The sequence below is a fragment of the Anabrus simplex genome, chromosome 7, assembly GCF_040414725.1.
Source record: "Anabrus simplex isolate iqAnaSimp1 chromosome 7, ASM4041472v1, whole genome shotgun sequence".
Classification (NCBI taxonomy): domain Eukaryota; kingdom Metazoa; phylum Arthropoda; class Insecta; order Orthoptera; family Tettigoniidae; genus Anabrus; species Anabrus simplex.
In genome coordinates this window covers 229,973,586-229,993,050 of record NC_090271.1, presented here as the reverse complement: position 1 = coordinate 229,993,050, position 19,465 = coordinate 229,973,586, and the positions used below count along the sequence as shown (strand labels likewise).

The following is a 19,465-nucleotide window of genomic DNA, read 5'->3' as shown; positions in this document are numbered from 1 at the left end:
TGAAAGTAGTTTAGTCGCTGCGAGGTGAGTGTCGTATAATTTCTGATTCAAAAAATATTTCTTCCTGTACAAGAATTTAATTTCGTCTCTTAACCATATTTTGTTTGTTTTGTTTTGAGTTTTGATGGTTTGAGGTGAAGTCCGATGTTTCTTTTTATTGCTTCTTAGAAAATTAGGTGTCAAGTTAAGTGATATACATTGCTTTAGGAAATCGATGTCTTTGCGTAATTTGGCTATCTTTAATTTTAGGCCTAGATATTAAAAGGCTTTCTGTTTTGCCTGGTAAGCTACATCATTGATGGTTATGAATTTCATGTTTTTGGTCCGTATTGAACAATATATAAGTAATAATAATAATAACTTAAATGTTTCCACCTTTTCAATACAATATATTCACAAATTTACAAAATTATACGGTACTAGTTTCGACCCATCTAGGGGTCATCATCAGCCGTATTGAAGCAAAGATCATTTGTGGCGAAATCCTAAGACAATATTATTTTAAAGAATAACAAGTGAAATGAGATGTTATGGTAATAGTTAATAATACAAGGAATATACATAATAAGAGGTTTTTAACAAAGAATAAAGTATAAATGGGGTGTTGTAAAAATTATAATCATGGAAATCAGTAAGTTCTTGTATTGAAATGAAATATGGCTTAGGAAGAGGGCTTAAGGTGGGGCTGAAGGGTGCGGGAGAAAGTGTAATTGTCTTGGAAAAGTACCTTTGATTAAATTTAGGATTGAGTTTAGGTTGGCTGCATTATTGTTTCTGAGGAAAGTGATAAATAGATCGAAGAGTATGTTGGGTTTCTCTGAGATTTCATTGCGATTGTGACTGGCATTAAAGTATTGGTCTAGGTGTATGTAGTAATTTTCCATTATGTTCAGTAAAGGGCCCTTGTTTGCTAATACGAGGATGTCCATGTCTTGTTCAATATTGGTGAAATTATGGTTATAATCTTGCATGTGTTGGCCGATGGCTGAAAACTTGTTGTATTTTATTGCGTTAGTGTGCTCGTGGTATCTGATAATGAAGTTTCTCCCGGTTTGCCCGATGTAGGTTTTTTTACAGGTGGTACATTTGATCCTATAAACTCCTGATTTTAAAAAACTGCTGGTCTTGTTGATGTGTGAAGTATTGTATAAAACATTCATGTTCTTATTGTTGGTTTTGAAGGCTATTTTAACGCCAATAAAGATCTAAAAAACGAACTCAACACAATCCGCGGAATCGCAAAATTCAACGGCTTCAGCAATCATTTTATAGAAAGGATAATCAATAAACACAAACATCGCCCAAAAACTACCCTCAAAAAAGAAATAACCAAACCTCTAACATTTTCCACCTTCACGTTCAACAATGATATCTACAAGTTAACCAACATCTTTAAGAAACAAGGCGTTAAAATAGCCTTCAAAACCAACAATAAGAACATGAATGTTTTATACAATACTTCACACATCAACAAGACCAGCAGTTTTTTAAAATCAGGAGTTTATAGGATCAAATGTACCACCTGTAAAAAAACCTACATCGGGCAAACCGGGAGAAACTTCATTATCAGATACCACGAGCACACTAACGCAATAAAATACAACAAGTTTTCAGCCATCGGCCAACACATGCAAGATTATAACCATAATTTCACCAATATTGAACAAGACATGGACATCCTCGTATTAGCAAACAAGGGCCCTTTACTGAACATAATGGAAAATTACTACATACACCTAGACCAATACTTTAATGCCAGTCACAATCTCAATGAAATCTCAGAGAAACCCAACATACTCTTCGATCTATTTATCACTTTCCTCAGAAACAATAATGCAGCCAACCTAAACTCAATCCTAAATTTAATCAAAGGTACTTTTCCAAGACAATTACACTTTCTCCCGCACCCTTCAGCCCCACCTTAAGCCCTCTTCCTAAGCCATATTTCATTTCAATACAAGAACTTACTGATTTCCATGATTATAATTTTTACAACACCCCATTTATACTTTATTCTTTGTTAAAAACCTCTTATTATGTATATTCCTTGTATTATTAACTATTACCATAACATCTCATTTCACTTGTTATTCTTTAAAATAATATTGTCTTAGGATTTCGCCACAAATGATCTTTGCTTCAATACGGCTGATGATGACCCCTAGATGGGTCGAAACTAGTACCGTATAATTTTGTAAATTTGTGAATATATTGTATTGAAAAGGTGGAAACATTTAAGTTATTATTATTATTACTTATATATTGTTCAATACGGACCAAAAACATGAAATTCATAACCATCAATTTTAGTTAATAATTATTTAAAGTGGTTTATATGAAAAATAGTTGTACCACTGAAATCAGCAGTCTTTTCTGGAGCTTGTAGTATAATTTGTTTTGAAACATTGTATGAAGTAACATCAGGAGCTTGAGAGAGAACAATCTGCCTCGCGCTCCGAAAGTATGTGTTCCGTTAGACATTTCTTCGCCAGTTGCTGCAGAACCTTGGCAACAGCGTAATTTCTCTGACCCGCCTAATTTGGTGGCCGCGACAATAGTTTTGATATACTGTATACATGCTCATTTCGAAAATTCATCTCCTTTGCTCATTTTGAAAATTTACCCCCTTTAAGACTTCCCCTTAAGTGAATTTTCACAAAACAAATTATGAATGTTGTTCTACTTTTACAAGAGATTCCAAATAGCAATTTTCACGTCTGTAACATGTTATGTTTATGAGATATACTCATTTTAAAAATTCACCCCTTTCGTCACTCCTGTTTACCACCCCTTAAGTAGATTTTCCAAAAAAAAAAAAGTTTTTCTTTATTTTTAAAGGAGATTCCAAATACCAATTTTCATGTCTGAAACATCTTCAGTTTTTGAGATATAAGTATCCACATAAAAAGAATTCAACTCCTTTTTAGTCCTTTTTATACACACGCCCCCTATTTTTTTTTCAAAAAACAAACAAATGTTTTACTGTTGTTTTAAAAAGAGATTAAAAATACCAATTTTCACGTCTGTAACGAGTTAAGTTTTGATGCATAGTGTATATATGCTCATTTAAAAAATTTACCCCCTTTAACACTTCCCCTTAAGTGGATTTTCAGAAAACAAATTACACGTATTTCTTTACTTTTACAGGAGATTCCAAATACCAATTTTCACGTCTGTAACATGTTACTTTTTTGAGATATACTCATTTTAAGAATTCACCCCATTTTTCACTCCTGTTCACCACCCCCTTAGCAGATTTTCCAAAAACAAAAAAATACGTGTATTTTTAAAGGAGATTCCAAATACCAAATTTCATGACTGTAACATCTTCAGTTTTTGAGATGTACACTACCGCTCATTAATTTCAATACACCCAATAATTGACATCTCGTTCTCTGTAGATAAGGTCTAATACCGTGGTACGGTTGAGGAAGCAAAGGAATAGTACAACAGTTGTACACATGACATGATTTTTGTTTGTGGTCATCGAGATACAATAGTACCCAACAACCAATGTTGTGTACATAAACGTTGTGTACCTATCGGATATGTTTGTTTACCTATTTGCCGACGGACGCCGCATTTGGTGCATCTGTGTTGTTCCCTGTAGTGATGTGATATCTGCAGCGAACGGCAAACATTGCTACAATACATAACATGTGGTTCCTGCATGTCAGTTCCTTCGTGACAGTTGAAGTGTGCACATCGCTAGTATGGCTCTAAGAGTGGATATATCCATAGAAAAACGTGCTGCAATTGTAGCAATTAGCCAAGCAGGTTTATCTATTCTCCAAATTGCAAAACAGTGTAGTACGTCTATAGGAGAGTGCAATACACCCTACACACCCTTCCCCGCCAGAAGACAACAGGTAGCAATAAGGACATACCACGACCAGGACGACCTCGTAAAACAACTAAAAGTGATGATAAATATATCAGAATTACCAGTAAGAGAAATAGATTCCAAACAGCGCCCCAAATTCGTGCAGAATTGGTAAAAATGAATACGACAAACCTATATGTTGCAACAGTAAAAAGGAGACTGATTGAAGCCGGCTTGAAAGGATGTGTTATAGCAAGAAAACCCCTTCTAAAGCCCATAAATAAACAGAAGAGACTTGAATGGGCTAGAAAACATCGTAATTGGACATCAGAAAAGTGGACGAAGGTGTTATTCACCGATTAATCGAAGTTCGAGATTTTTGGAATCAGAACGAGAATATTTGTTCGCCGATTTGTAGGAGAAACGGTATCCCAGCAGTGTGTTCTACCTACAGTTAAACACAGCAGAGGTTCTATTATGGTTTGGGGATGTTTTGCCGAAGACAGAGTTAGCGACATTATGAAAATAGAAGGATGTATGGATCAGAAGCAGTACCACTGCATACTTCAGTATCATGCAGTACCAAGTGGATTGCGCTTAATAGGTAAAGGGTTCACCTGACAACAGGATAATGACCCAAAACATTGGTCAGAATACTGTACGAACTACATTGCATCAAAGGAAAAGCAGAAAGTACTGAAAGATATGGTATGGCCGTCCCAAAGGCCCGATTGCAATCCCATTGAAATGGTCTGGGATGAAATGGACAGACGTATCAGGGAAGCTAATATATCCAGCAAGGAACATCTCTGAAATATTGTTAAGGATGTGTGGAATCATATAGATTCACGATACCTACAAAAACTGATTGACCGCATACCTCGAGTTTATGAGGCAGTCATTAAATCCAAAGGAGGAGACTTTGATGAAAGTAAAATATAATGTTTGTAATTGTATTATATATGTGTAAGTTAATATAATTATCTTTTGCGAGAAATAACGTTTGATTTGTGTTTTAAATCTGAAATACCAGGGTGTATTGAAAATAATGAACGGTAGTGTAAGTATCCACATAAAAGTTATTCATCTTTTTTCACCCCGCTTAACAGGAAAACAATAAAATTCGTGTTTCTTTATTTTTAAAGCAGATTCCAGATACCAATTTCCATGTCTTTAAACTGTTCAGTTTTTGAGACACAGATACACTCATTTTAAAAATTCACCCCCCTTTTCACCCCCTTGTTGTTGTATGTTGGGTATTCAGCCCGAAGGCTGGTTTGATCCTCAACAGCTCCGCCATCACCTGTCATACCTGGCTTAGGCATCACTGAAGATGCGTACTAGGGAAATAAGGAGTGAGGTAGTTTCCCATTGCTTTCCTCACTGAGCCAGAAGTTGCTATTACATATCAGCCTGCGAAGCCCACTGAAATGCATGCACCAACCGACCCTATGAGCGACATTTTCACACCATTCATTACAGGGACTGGCTGCATAAGGAATGGTATTACTAGCATCGCACATACCTCAGTCACTTTCATATTGTCAAAGCCAAGGATGAGACTGAGACTGGTCAATGAAAGTAAATTTAATCTAGCCCATACCAGAAGACACAGTGCACTGTAGACAATACATCTTGCCAGCAAAGGCATTTCACCCCCTTAACAATGGAATATCCAAAAATCCTCCTTTAGTGAGCACCTACATTGTAATATGAATGTATCCCCCAAGTAACATTTCTTTTATGTCCAGTAGTTTTGGTTCGGCGTTGATGAATCAGTCAGTCAGTCAGTCAGTCAGTCAGTCAGTCAGTCAGTCAGTCAGTCAGTCAGTCAGTCAGGACAAGTTATTTTATATACATATATATTACTTGAGGGGTGATGCATGTAGAATACCCAAAGCTTGATAAGTTTTATTTGTTTTAGACTGTTGTGTTCACCATCAAATGTTTGTAAATTGAACTTAAGCCCTTCTGGCACAGTTCATGTACAGTCCTTTTGAGAGTCAAGAGAATTGTGAATGCTAAACACTTCGATATGGTTTGTGCGTGCATTTTCATTGTAAATTTAATTTAATGTAACTATTCTTCCTTTTTGAAATTAAATGTTTGTGTTTAATTAATCAATTTAAAGCTGTTTGGTGTAATATTATTATTTATTATTTATTTTTCCATCTCTTTGTTAGGAAATATTTAGGTATAAACTCTACTTTCTTGTTCGGAGTTGTAACTCCAACATGTTATGATCTTAGGCCTAGGGTCCACCCTGCTTCTCAGATTTTAAGGTTAGCCTAGGCTGGATGATTAAGGTTATGAAGAGAAATAGGCTTCCTCTTTGACAAAGAACAACATTATGCCAAAGAATACTTTATACTTTTTTTTTTTTTTTGCTGGTATGTCATTATGTACTTACATAAATTGAACTTTTATTAGTTCATATTTATTTCGCTTCAGGTCGTATCGTCAGCTCGTAACAGGAAGACAACTTTCCAGGGTCGGTACTTCAAACCTGTCTCTCCAACTTACCTTATGTACACTATAGATGTTGATTCCCATAGGGAACCTGAAATATTTGTCCCGAATGAGTAAATTTCAGAAAGAAATGCACGCCGTAATTTTATGCCAAATGACAATAACTGAAAATGACTTGAACCAATTGTGTGTGTATATTTGATGTATTCTTATAAATGTAAATATATTGTAAATACTTTTTCTAATATCAGAATAATTTAGGCATCCAATTTTTTCACCATTTTTTCATCAAAAAGTGCATTAATTATGCGAGAAAATACGATAGTAAGCAAAATGAATTATGGTCATTAGTATAAACAGCTAGTCAATAAATTTATCACATCAGTTTGAATGCCAAAATTCCCTAGAACTTTTCTGAACTTATCACTAGTATCACTAGTTACAATTTGAATCACTACATTTTGTTACAATTTTACTCACTCTATGTTCACTTTTCAAAGATATAAGTAAAGACATTTTTCTTGTTCTTGTTTTGGAAATCTCTAAACTAAATTTGAAACGTTACTCATCTAACGACTGGTGTTATACAACGGCTGTCTAATCTACCTGTATAATGATATTTAAAGGGAGTTTCATTTGATAATTAGCAGTAAGGGTAATATTCTTCGGCTAGTAATTATTCTGTACTAGAATTTCCAGTTACAGGAGGATGTTAAGGAACAAAATATCCAACAACAGACTTGGCTAGGAACAAATCATCATCTTAACCAATACAGGAGCAAATTCCATCTGCTCAAAGAATGTGAAGTACAGTGAAGATAGAATAGACCTACTTACCTGATCTTTTGAGGTATCTTCAAACTTTCCCCCAAGAGAGCCAATTTCACCACCCCTGGAAATAGAAAACATTGAGCAAATTTAAACACTTTTTTTATTTTTTTATCAATTATTCTAAGAGATTAAATTTACTTACTTGACTTTCTTGTATAACTCATACAGAATATTCATTGTAGCCAGCAAAACATCAGGAATACAGCGACAGATTTCATCTTTAAGATGTCGAAAATTTTTAACTCTTTCCTCAATTTCACCCATACTCAAAGGAATCAACTTCGATCTTGCAATAGTCTGTAAGAAAAGAGACCTACACAGTTATTTAAAAAGATTAATATTTTAGCTAAAATATGTTTAAATGGCTATTAATTGCATGTCGGGGATTTATGAAAAAATTGAACAATACCCATAGTTGAGAGTCAGACACATCAATTAAGTGTGAAAAGTAAATGTGCAAGAGAGAGAGAGAGAGAGAGAGAGAGAGAGAGAGAGAGAGAGAGAATATCTTTGCTATGCATGGATGAGAAAACCATCTCACCAATGGCACCACATGCATAATGAAAGAAATAAAAATAAGAAGCCCCTTATGGGGGGCAAAATGTGGTAAAGTTGAAACCAGAAAGTAAACTTCTTGAGATTATTTATCAATTCAGTAAACACTGAATATCAAATGGAAGTTTTCGCAGCACAACTGAAGAATGCAAAAGAAAGGTCTATGTTTTACTGAAAACTACAACTTAAATGAAAGACAGCTGAAATGTAAGAGTATCTGGAATGTACATAAATCTGGTAAACCTTGTTAACCAAAGCCAACTGTGACACAGGCCCTGTGAATGAATAACATGTCACACATTCCACAGACCTAATATTCTATTAGTTCTCTGGAGAAAAAATTACAATCAAATAATACTGACAAGAGGTGTACAGTGGAACCTTGATTATCCATTCCCGTAAACTACATTTTCCCGGATTATTCGTTCAGATTATGTGGTCCTCAAAACATCCTAATTAAATCACGTTGTAAAAATTTTGCATTATCCGTTCCTCGAAGAAATGATTTCCCAGGTCAACCTTCCAGAATTTTCAGTCCCATCAATGCTAAATCCTCTATAAAGCGTTTTTCAAGAAACTGTATCTCACAAAAGGACGGCTACGGTCTACCTATGAATCTTCACGTTAACATCCTGTCATTGTGATAATTAGAGGAAGTGTTGTACTGGAAAAGCAATTGGCAGTGAACTTGCGTAAGGGACTATCTTAGCATCGCATTTGGGTGGTATTATTTAGAGAATCCTCGGAAATCATAAAGCAGAGAGTGGCCACAATAATTGGAAAGAGACAGAGCACATTTCGACAGCTCTACTTGAAGACGGAATGAGTTTTGTCAAATGTTCATATTTGTAAAACTTCTACATTATGTCCAGGGTTGGATTTTTATTTTTTATGTTTTTCAATTGTATCGCTGAACAGGTTTTCGACACTCCCTCAGGGCATTGTATAGTCACTGGGCTACTGGGCTTTCAGCCAGGAATCGAAACTGTTCCTTCTTAACACAAATCTAGTATTTTAATATTATCGTATAGGCCTACGATTATGTTATCAAGACCAGAACAGATGTTGCGCCTATCATAGACAAAGGCACGGGAGGTGTTGGGATTGCCTATTACTGTTTTGATCCTAATAAAAGACTGGGAATTTTACGTTTTTGTGTTAAGTCATTTTATTTGCACAAGAAGTTTTGAGGATACTTTTTTCTCTTTCCAATTTGATTGTGATTAGTGATGGGCAGAATTGAACATAACGCATTCGAGAACTTTTGAGAATCGATACATTCAAAACCATATTCTCAAGTTTAACATAACCTTTAAAAGTCGATATAGGCCTAATTTATGCAGTACAAGATTTCGAAAAACTGACTACGAACAGTATACCGGTGACCAAATTACAATGGACGATTATAAAAAAAGGGATTTTGCTCTCATGTTGGGCGCTACTGTATCTAATGTGCTTTATTTTATTAGATTAGAAAATTAAATACTACTTGTGGTTGACTGTTGTTTGGCTTGGCGTAATTTGATTTTTGAAAGAGTTTGGCTGATCAAAGTTGCTGAACTGAAGTAAGTTTTCATGGGAAACTGACAAAGTTTCCCTGGTAAAACTGAATGTAAAGTATAGAGATTTTTAACTCGCATACCAGTAATTAATATTTGAAGCCAGCTTCGTGGTCTAACTTGCCTGCCTCTCGCCCAGAGGGCCTGGGTTCGATTCCCGGCCAGGACAGGCATTATTACCTGGATATGAGGGTCCAGGTCCACTCAGCCTATGTGATTACCTTTAATTGAGCAGGTATCTAATGGTGAGATGGCAACCCCGCTCTAGAGAGCCAGGAATTATGGCCATGAGGATTCGTCACATGACCACGCATTGCCTCGTAATCTGCAGGCCTTCAGGCTGAGCAACGGTCACTTGATAGGTGAAGGCCCATTGGGGCTATAGTTTGATTTGGTTTGTTTTAGGAGTGTTTGTAAGATTACAATTATATTGTACATATTTCATTTTCGTGACGGTGAGCCAAATTGTTTATGGTTTCCCCTTGTTTTCGGATTTTCCGTTTTTCTGTGTTGTACGTGTTGTTTTTTTGTTGTTTTTTTTTTTTGTTTTTTTCCAGGCTCCCTCCAAAAACAGAGAATCGAGGTTCCATTGTATTTACTTTTGTAAAAGGTCTTGTCTACTTTTTTGTACAAAGATAAAGCATTTCACTCAGTACTTCAATCAAGTTCCTTGGAAGTCAACATACCTCTAAAGCTTGCTGGTAGTCCTGAGCATGGTACTGATCAAAGAACAAAAGTAAATCTCGCAATGTGAAGAACATAGAAGCAGTCTCTGGAGAACATGAAAGTTGCATTCCTTCATAGCGCATGATGATGCTATACGCCAAATCTTGTAAGCGTGACCTCAATGAACCAGGTTTGTTCATGTGATGTACTACTTGACATAGCAGGGAGGACAACAATGTCAACACCTTCTCATGATTCTGAAAATAAAAGTAACTGAATGTAGACATTAATAATATATTTTGTTTATTCAGTATATAGCACACTCGATATATCACAAGAGTATACAAAACTATACACAGACATCTAGATTAACACTATAATCAACAAAATTAGTAATAACATCAACAATAACAGTAATAATACCATACATGGCAGAATATTATCTCAACATTTTCCTGAAAATTTAGGTTTAAATATTGGGATGAAAGGTATATGTGGGAAGTTAGTAAATCAAATTTCATTAAAATTAAAGTACTTTTTAAATGAAATAAAGCATCATGATTTTGCATAATAGGTTGCATTTTATTACATTTCATAACATGTTCTTGAATATCAACAAAAGTATTAAAGATCATAGGATTCCATTCATATGTAACTTAAAAGCTTTTCAGTCTGTCAAACACACAGGTTAAATATTAATATTACACTATAATATACCTGTAAAAAAAACGCATTAAACAAGGAATAAAAGTACACACTGTTAAACAAAGAATGACATGTTTTGATCTTGAAAGAACATCAAAAGATTCTCTCAAATATCACTCAAATATTTGCAATATTTATGTTTATTTCTGTTTAATAGTTACGAACTTGAAATCTGGAGCTTATCTTAATGATGTCCTCCTCCTTTGTCTCTATCCCAGCATTTCATAAACATAAATATTATAAATAATTGGTGTGTTTTGATAGAATCTGATATTGTGCTTTAGAGAACGAAACATGTCAATTTTGTTTAATAGTGTGTATTTCTATTTCTTGTTTAATAATGTGTTTGTTTTACAGGAATGTTATAGTGTAATATATTTAACCTGTGTTTTTGACTGATTTAAAAGCTATTTAACTGAGTCAACACTGAAAAGTGTGGCTTCCTTCCTAACAAAACTCCATTCAAAGACTAATACGCTCACCAGTTGTTTCCAGTTCCTCTTCATGAACCTGGCTATCCAGCATGGCTCACCTTCAGATCCGTACAGCTGATAACCTGCTTCATTGCTACTTCACTTTTCTTTCTAAGATTGTCTTTACGTTGCACCGACACAGACAGGTCTTACAGCGACAATGGGATAGGAAAGGGGTAGGAGTGGGAAGAAAGTGACCGTGGCCTTAATTAAGGTACCCCAGCATTTGCCTGGTGTGAATATGGGAAACCACGGAAAGCACTGTCAGGGCTGCCAACAGTGGGGCTTGAATGCTACTTCACATGCTTTAAATTGTAGTGATTTTCGTCATCACGTGATTTTTTTTTTTTTCCTATTTGCTTTACGTTGCACTGACACAGATATGTCTTATGGCGACGATGGGATAAGAAAGGCCTAGGAATGGGAAGGAGGCGGCCGTGGCCTTAAGTAAGGTACAGTCCCAGCATTTGCCTGATGTGAAAATTGGAAACCACGGAAAACCATCTTCAGGGCTGCCGACAGTGGGGCTCGAACCCACTATCTCCCGATTACTGGATACTGGCCGCACCTAAGCGACTGCAGCTATCGAGCTCGGTACGTAAACATTTCAAGTACCGAATCAGTTCATTTTTTACCTCAAGGAAGTTTCCACTTTTCAGACCCTAGAATGTTTTTCTTGATTTGTTGGTGTTTTCAAGAGCAACTTTCTGTTTTCACCAACAGCATACATTAAACTACATCACATTAAATTCTTGGCTCATAGCACAATTACTATATTGCTCCACAAATTGCATCACTCAAATTTTAAAACCAGCTGTAAAACTTGAACACTTCTCCGTTATAAACCTAAAAGCAAAGTCATGCTGGAAAGCAAATTACGGTATTGTAATACACTGGACTCAATCTTATACCAATAGGTTTTACAAATGTGAGAGAGGTATAGTGTGGAACAGGAATGTTCCAGAGTAATGCAAGAAATTCTGTACTCGGTGTATTATACACCAATTTTTACATATGTGGCAGGCACATCGACAACAACAAAACCTGATGCAAGCAGAATTCAAGCACCCGAGATGAAATTCCTTAGAGGAATAATTGGCACAAAGAGATAAGATCAGAAATGTAGAAATCGGAGAAAGAATTGGATTCCTTAACTGCAAGGTCAGATCATCATCATCATCATCATCATCATCATCATCATCATCATCATCATTGTCCCACTCCAGTCACCCGGGTGTGGTTAACAAGCCTCCTCCACTTCTTTCTGTCCTTCCACTTTTCCTGCTCCATTATTTCCGCCACATCCAATTCAGCTTCTCTAATGTCCTTCCAAATCTGATCCATCCACCTTCTTCTCGGTCTTCCAGGTGGTTTCTTTCCCTTAACTTCTCTTTCCAATTCCCTTATTGCTACCCGTTCCCTTCCCATTCTCTTTACACATCCGAACCATCTCAGTCTTGCTTTCTGTATCTTCTATACTAATGGTTCTATATTTAGCTGTTCTCTGCTTTTAATATTTTGAATTCTATCTCTTCTTGTCTTTTTATCCGATGTTCTTAAAAATTTCATTTCTACTGCCTGGTTCTTACTATCTTGTCTCTTATTAGTTACCAGCGTTTCTAGTCCGTATGTTACAACTGGCATGAAATACTGTTTATATAATGTTAACTTCATTCTCTTGAGTACTTTGTCAACCCATAAAAGCTCTCTGTCTTGATGATAAAATGCTGTACCTTTACTTAGTCTGTTATTAATTTCAGGGTTGATTTAATTACTTCCATTAATAATGTTACCCAGATATGTAAACTGTTCTAAGATAGAGACCAGTAATATGAAATGGTATGGACACATGATGAGAATGGAAGAGAATAAGAGTTTCAAAAGTAGAATTTATGGAGAAAATAATAGGAGGAAGACAACAGGAAGGGGAAGGCCCAAAAAGGCTAGGCTAGGGGCTTTACGTCGCACCGACACAGATAGGTCTTATAGGCCCAAAAAGAGGTGGATGTATACGGTGAAGGAGAGTACAGAGAAGAGAGGAGTAAAAGTGGAAGAAATAGTGGAGGAAGGAAGGGAATGGTGGAGAGATAGAAAACTTTGGAGATCCTTGATTCACAACCTGATCCAGAAGACTGGAAACGGGAAATGAAAAAAAAAAAAAAAAGGAGAAGCGGAGCTGGTCTTCACCAGCTGCATGGGTTTCCTGGAGAATTACTACTTCAGCTTTCTTATCTCTTAGGAGCTTAGACAGAAACTGGCATTTAGATCCTCTTGTGCCTTCTATATTCAATTGACATATCTGTAAGACATTTGTCATTAGTTCTAGTAGTTTATGAATGTGAGGGGAAGCACTCTGAAGTTTAGAATTGAGATTCTCAATGGAATGACAGCATACCAGAAAGCACACTATGCCTTATTTAAGCCTGATGACAGAACCATTAAAAAAAAAAAAAAAATCTCACGATTTTGAATAATGCTCTTATTCTTTAGCACAGGAGTGCCAGATTTTGAGACACATGCAAATCTTTTGGGAGCGACCAATTCTGATGACTCAGGAGCTTTCCTCTTTTCATGGTCTTTGGAACTACCAGGCTCGGCTTTTGGAATCCTAAATTATGTTAAGCTAGTAGTTGATGCATACTGAGCATTAACAAGCACCTCACCTTCAAAGAAACCAAGTGGTGGATCCCATTGCTCTAACAGCCTCTGCAGACACCTTCCTGATTAACGATATCTTAGGAGTTGTTCTGCCAATACTAACCCATATACAATGACTGAACAAATGTCATGGGATAGCGGAGCACTGATGTGCAGGTGTGTCGCCTGCGCACCACACACCCCCTGTGCCAGCGGCAGTTGTATAGGAGACGTTGTGAGCAGTGGCTGTGCATGTGACAGGTGTAACATGGAACGTCGTCGTGAGCTGACACCCTTCGGAGTATGGTGGCCCGTGCCCGACGGATGGGAAGTGCGATTTCGGAAGTGGTGCAGGAATTCGGCTTCACACGATCAACCGTGTCCAGGGTGTATCGTGAATGGTTGAATGTGGGTGTCACAGTCCACAACAGACGAACGACCGGTCGTCCAGCTCCTCGATGATCGTGACCGGCGACATCTGAGACGGATTGTCAATAGTGACAGACGGGCAACCGTGCAACAAATCACGGCTCAATTCAACACAGGCCATGCTAGACACATCTCCCAGTGGACAATCCATAGGAACATGGGTTCTATGGGGTATGGGAGCCGGCGCCGCACACGGGTGCCACTGTTAACCCAACGTCATCGGGCACAACATTGCGCATTTGTCGCCAGTCACTAGGGATGGACACTAGAACAATGGCGTAACGTGATATGGTCGAACAAATCACGATTTCAACTGCACCATGCCGATGGGAGGCACCGTGTATGGCGCAGACCACATGAAGCGATGGATCCCGCCTGCCTCGAAGGTGTGGTCCAGGGCACTGGTGTCTCTGTTATGGTCTGGGGTGTATTTTCCTGGTATGAAATGGGCCCCCTAGTTGTTCTGGAAGAGATTTTGAATGGTACGCTGTATGTTGAGCTGTTCGGAGACCATCTCCACCCATTTTTGGCCTTCCGGCGCCAGGCGGTTCTGCGGTGTTTCAAGATGATAACGCGCTCCCACATCGCCCGCGAATGGTTCCAAAAACATGCAGCAGAGGTCCAACGACTGCCATGGCCACTCCGTAGCCCCGATATGAATCCTATCGAGCATATCTGGGATGTCCTGGAACGCAGGCTCCGTGCCATGGATCCTGCACCCACGAACAGACCAGCACTGGTGGCCGCTCTGCAAACGATTTGGTGTCAGCTGCGTCCAGAGGACTACCAGGGACTTGTCGACTCACTTCCATGGCGTCTCACAGCAGTTCACAGGGCCAGAGGAGGCCCCACACGCTATTAGGTGACTATCCCATGACATTTGCTAAGTCAGTGTATTTAACTACCGCCTGACAAACGGAGTGTTCCCAGATGTTTGGAAAGATGCACTAATTAGACCCATCCCAAAGAGCTCCAAGTTAGATTCTCCTTCAGATTATCGTCCAGTGTCCATCCTATCACCCTTATCCAAGGTGCTTGAACATCTAGTTCATACACAAGTTACTGAATACCTTCCCAAGTATTCCCTCCTCAACCCTTTTCAATCTGACTTCAGGAAAGGACATAGCACTCCAACATATTTACTACGAGTAAGAGATGATATCAGACGTGCAATGGACCAACGGGATGTGACTTACTGCCATTATTCGATCTCAGGAGTGCCTTCGACACTGTCAACCCTCAGTTACTACTGCAGAAACATCGAGAGTTAAATTTTGATAGTGTGTCAATTTGGTTTTTTTTCTTATTACCTTTAGAATCGCTGGCAACGTGTGACAGTTGGAAATGTGAGTTCAGGATGGCAAAGTAAGACCCTCGGTGTCCCTCAGGGATCAGTCCTCAGACCACTGTTATTTATCATCCAAATGAATGATATATCAAAAGCACTTAAATTCTGCAAATTGCAAGTGTATGTAGATGATGTACAGATTTACTATCATTAAAAACCGAGTGATATCGATACTGCAATTACTAAAATAAATTTCGACCTGCAACATCTTAGTGACTATGCAAATAAAAACAGTTTATTAATAAACCCAAATAAAACTCAAGTTATTATTATTGGTCCCAGTAAAAACCTATATTCCCTCAGGAAACAGGATATCTCCCAAATAATTTTAAACAATAAAATCATACCCTACTCTACTTCAGTGACTAACTTAGGAATTATTATGACTGAGACCCTAAATTGGACTCAACAGGTCATAAGCACATGTAATGAAGTACATAAATGCTTATAACCATTGAAACAGTTCTGTAATGTATTCTCTGTTCGACTTAAAGTACAACTAATCCACTCTCTGATACTACCTATATTTGACTATTGTGATACTGTGTTGACTGAAATAACCTGCGACAGTAACAAGAAACTGGACTGGAGCCTGAACAGCTGCGTAAGATATATCTTTAATCCAGGGGGCTCTCTTCCTGCATCGCGCTCACTTGTTTCTCTCCCTGGCCGCCTTCTGCATGATGTCATGTGATATGAGACAGCGCTCGCCCGTCCTGCTGACACGTATAACCACTACAGTCTAAAATGGTCATAACTTCTGAACCATTCATGCAAATAATGTCCTGACAAGGTTATTGTACTCCTTATAAAATACTGGAGAAGGTAAAACAATTTATTTTGAGGAGGAACTCAAGGATAATATTGAAATATTTATTTAATTTTAAGGAGTTATGTTTTTTACCGCGGACTATAGCATAAAATCGCTTCTAGAGGGCACGTGGTTGGAAATAGGTACATGCCATCGTGGACTTTTTGTAGAGGTTTCTATGCTCTACAATTTGTATGCTTACACTTGGGGTCTATCGTTGATGGTTCAAGCAGCGTAAGCCAAGAAAGCAAGTGACCGACCGACATTTTTGTCTCTTTCTACGTATTTACTGTATATCAGATCACGGATATATAGTAATTTTATAGTGGTTCACTACGTGAACAGTGTTCGTGTTGTCAGTATCTGAAGAAGAACCACTGTACTGATTAAAATGCAGTCAACATATTATGGAAACGTGTGTGGTGCTATAAATTGTCCGCATGTAAAAGAACTCCCATGGGACAAAATTACGGCACCTCGAGTCTCAGAACCGTAAATGTTGTTAGTGAGATGTAACACAAATAACATTATTATTATTTTGCATATTATAAAGACAATAATGACGACAACCATCATAGCCAGTTAGTTTGCTACTGTGATGGCATAACAATACTTCGTCAGCAATGCTTGGTTGTTGAAACACTTTGTAATTATCTCTTGAATATCTCCATTATTACAGCTCGTACGGTAAAAAGGTGCCAGATATAAATGACTGAATGAAAATCATAGTTTCTATAATTATTGTTATGTGCTAATAGCCGGGCTGAGTAGCAACTCAAATGGTAGAGCGCTGGCCTTCTTAGCCCAACTTGGCAGGTTCGATCCTGTCTCAGTCCGGTGGTGAAGGTGCTCAAATACATAGTTAGTGGGACGTAAAATCCAATAACATTAACATATTATGTGCTAGTAACTTATATTTCTGAATATATTTCGAAGCTCGTGAAATAATACAGTATCCGTGATCCGATATACAGTAAATACGAAGAAAGAGACAAAAATGTCGTGCAAGAAGAGACCTGTTACTGGATCTCGGTTATTTCAAAAGGGGGCCTCACACATCCCAGTCATGAGTGGTTAAAAAACATAGTCCAATTCGAAATTTCATTTCGTATATTTCACGGTAAGACTGTATCCAGATGCAAAAACGTAATGAAAACTATTATTTGTATTATTAAGTCAAAATTTCCTGTATTCCATGACAAAATAGTTTGTCTCTACATAAGGACCAGGACATTTATTAGGATATGGCATTTTAATGCAAAGAGTAATGAGCTAGCTAACACATCAGCACAAGACTTCCACAACAACTATAGTAAGTACTCTTTCCATACACACACTAGGCATTCCTTCATGCACACACTACCGGCATACTTATATCACTTTATCTTTACAGACTACAAGAACAAACATAGACGAGAGAAGTGTTACCACCGACTACTTCTAAATACATGCTCGAGACCTGCTGTTTGCTGTATTGAAACTTGCCATAGTATGTCACAAGTTGGGATATATAACATAACGAAATTTCATCATGACAAAGGCCCACATCAATAAGACGTACACTAGTTTCAAAATGTCCTCGAAGATTACCCTACGCAACTAAAATCAACATTACTTAGAAGGTTCTGCACAGAGGACAGAAGAATGGAATCCATATAACATAAATTGAAAAATGCTAACAAGTGTCTACCTATACGTACAATTTTAATGTGTTGAAACTTTTTAAATGTTATATATTGTGACCTGTGTGTTTTTAATATGTTTTACATACTCATGCTCTATTTATAACTTTTTAACCTGACCACTGATATTTTAATTATATGCTATTATTCCATCCCCCATTAGACATCCGGATGCCTAATACAATAACAACTTGTGTATTGTCTAATGGCTAAAACAAAACATGTACTAGCTGATGATGGCCGTTAAAGAGCCGAAACCGGTACTAGCTTAATCTATTAAAATAAATTGTGTATTGAATGGTGGAAAAACACATTTCTTATCTATACTGAGAAAATATGACAATAAGAAGGCTAAGCTTTGGGCTGGTTCATCACGTAATTACGTCTCCTGACACATACGTTTTAATAATTTAATATAATTTCATAAAGATGTCGATATGATGTATATTTTCCTATGCCATTTGATATAAATATTTACTTCATCAGGAAATAAATATTTTGAGCTGCATGGCAATATTTTATTTCTTATCTATTATATGTCATGTATTTGCTAGTTGATGATGTTCTACCTGCTCAGCATGTGACGAAATTTAACATATTTTCAAGTTTTTTAAAATATTGGAAGTGCCGTTACTTATAGAATTGGACTAAACCAGACTATTATTTGATGAAAGATTGAGAAGATGTTTCACAGGCACGAGAACTCACAGGCTTGCTGTACTGCGACTGTGTACCTTACTCGCTATCGTTCATATCGCGTGACGTCATAGAGCTCCGGCCAATGGAAGCTTCAACCACCGGAATAGCCTACCTTTTATTCTAGTTACCTTGTCTTTAACCTGCGATATGATGCTCATATATCACCTTATTATAAGGAGCTGTCGTGGCTTCGAATGCACCAGCACCGTGAACTTCACATGTTATCGCTTCTGCATAAAGACCGGCAATTTCAGTGAGGTCGCCGACGGGTCACAGTGCGTGCGAATCCCCTGCATTACTTGCGGATGATGAGACCTGCCGGGCGGTCTCAGCACACAGTGGACACAGTGCAAACTAATGCCTATAGGCGGTACTTAAGATATGTAATAGTATGTAAGATATCAGAGTTCACGTATCTCTGATTTTTCACTTCGTTCCTAATGAATAAACTCGGAAAACAATCCACCGTCGTCAACATGTTAAACTTCAAGAATGAACTTTCTTTATCCAAGATAATTAATTATATTAAGAAGAGATTTTATTAATTTCATTAGTGAACTTCATTCTAAATATTTGTCGCTAATAAGACTGACACAATCTATTATCAGTTTATTGAGCATTAAGTGTGGATGAGAGTCCAATTTGACAAATATTCAAGGAATCGATAGGCCATTCGTCTACTTTTGACTGATTTAAAAAAAGTTTATGTGGCCAGCATACACAATCTTTTACTCCCTCTCTGTACAATCTCCTAACATAAGACCGCACATGCCCTGTG

At 37.4% G+C, this 19,465-nt stretch overlaps 1 protein-coding gene across 2 annotated transcripts in view; it reads right to left on the bottom strand.

Moving 5' to 3' along the window:
• Nucleotides 1-19,465, bottom strand: part of LOC136877498 (nuclear pore complex protein Nup93) — a 262,104-nt gene that overhangs the window by 15,655 nt on the left and 226,984 nt on the right. For both annotated transcript variants that reach the window (XM_067151599.2, XM_067151600.2), the window contains exons 14-16: nucleotides 9,924-10,160; nucleotides 7,266-7,420; nucleotides 7,130-7,184 (exon numbers count right to left, since the gene is read on the bottom strand). In XM_067151599.2, the coding sequence (XP_067007700.1) occupies nucleotides 7,130-7,184; nucleotides 7,266-7,420; nucleotides 9,924-10,160 (447 nt within the window). The remainder of the gene's footprint in view (nucleotides 1-7,129; nucleotides 7,185-7,265; nucleotides 7,421-9,923; nucleotides 10,161-19,465) is intronic.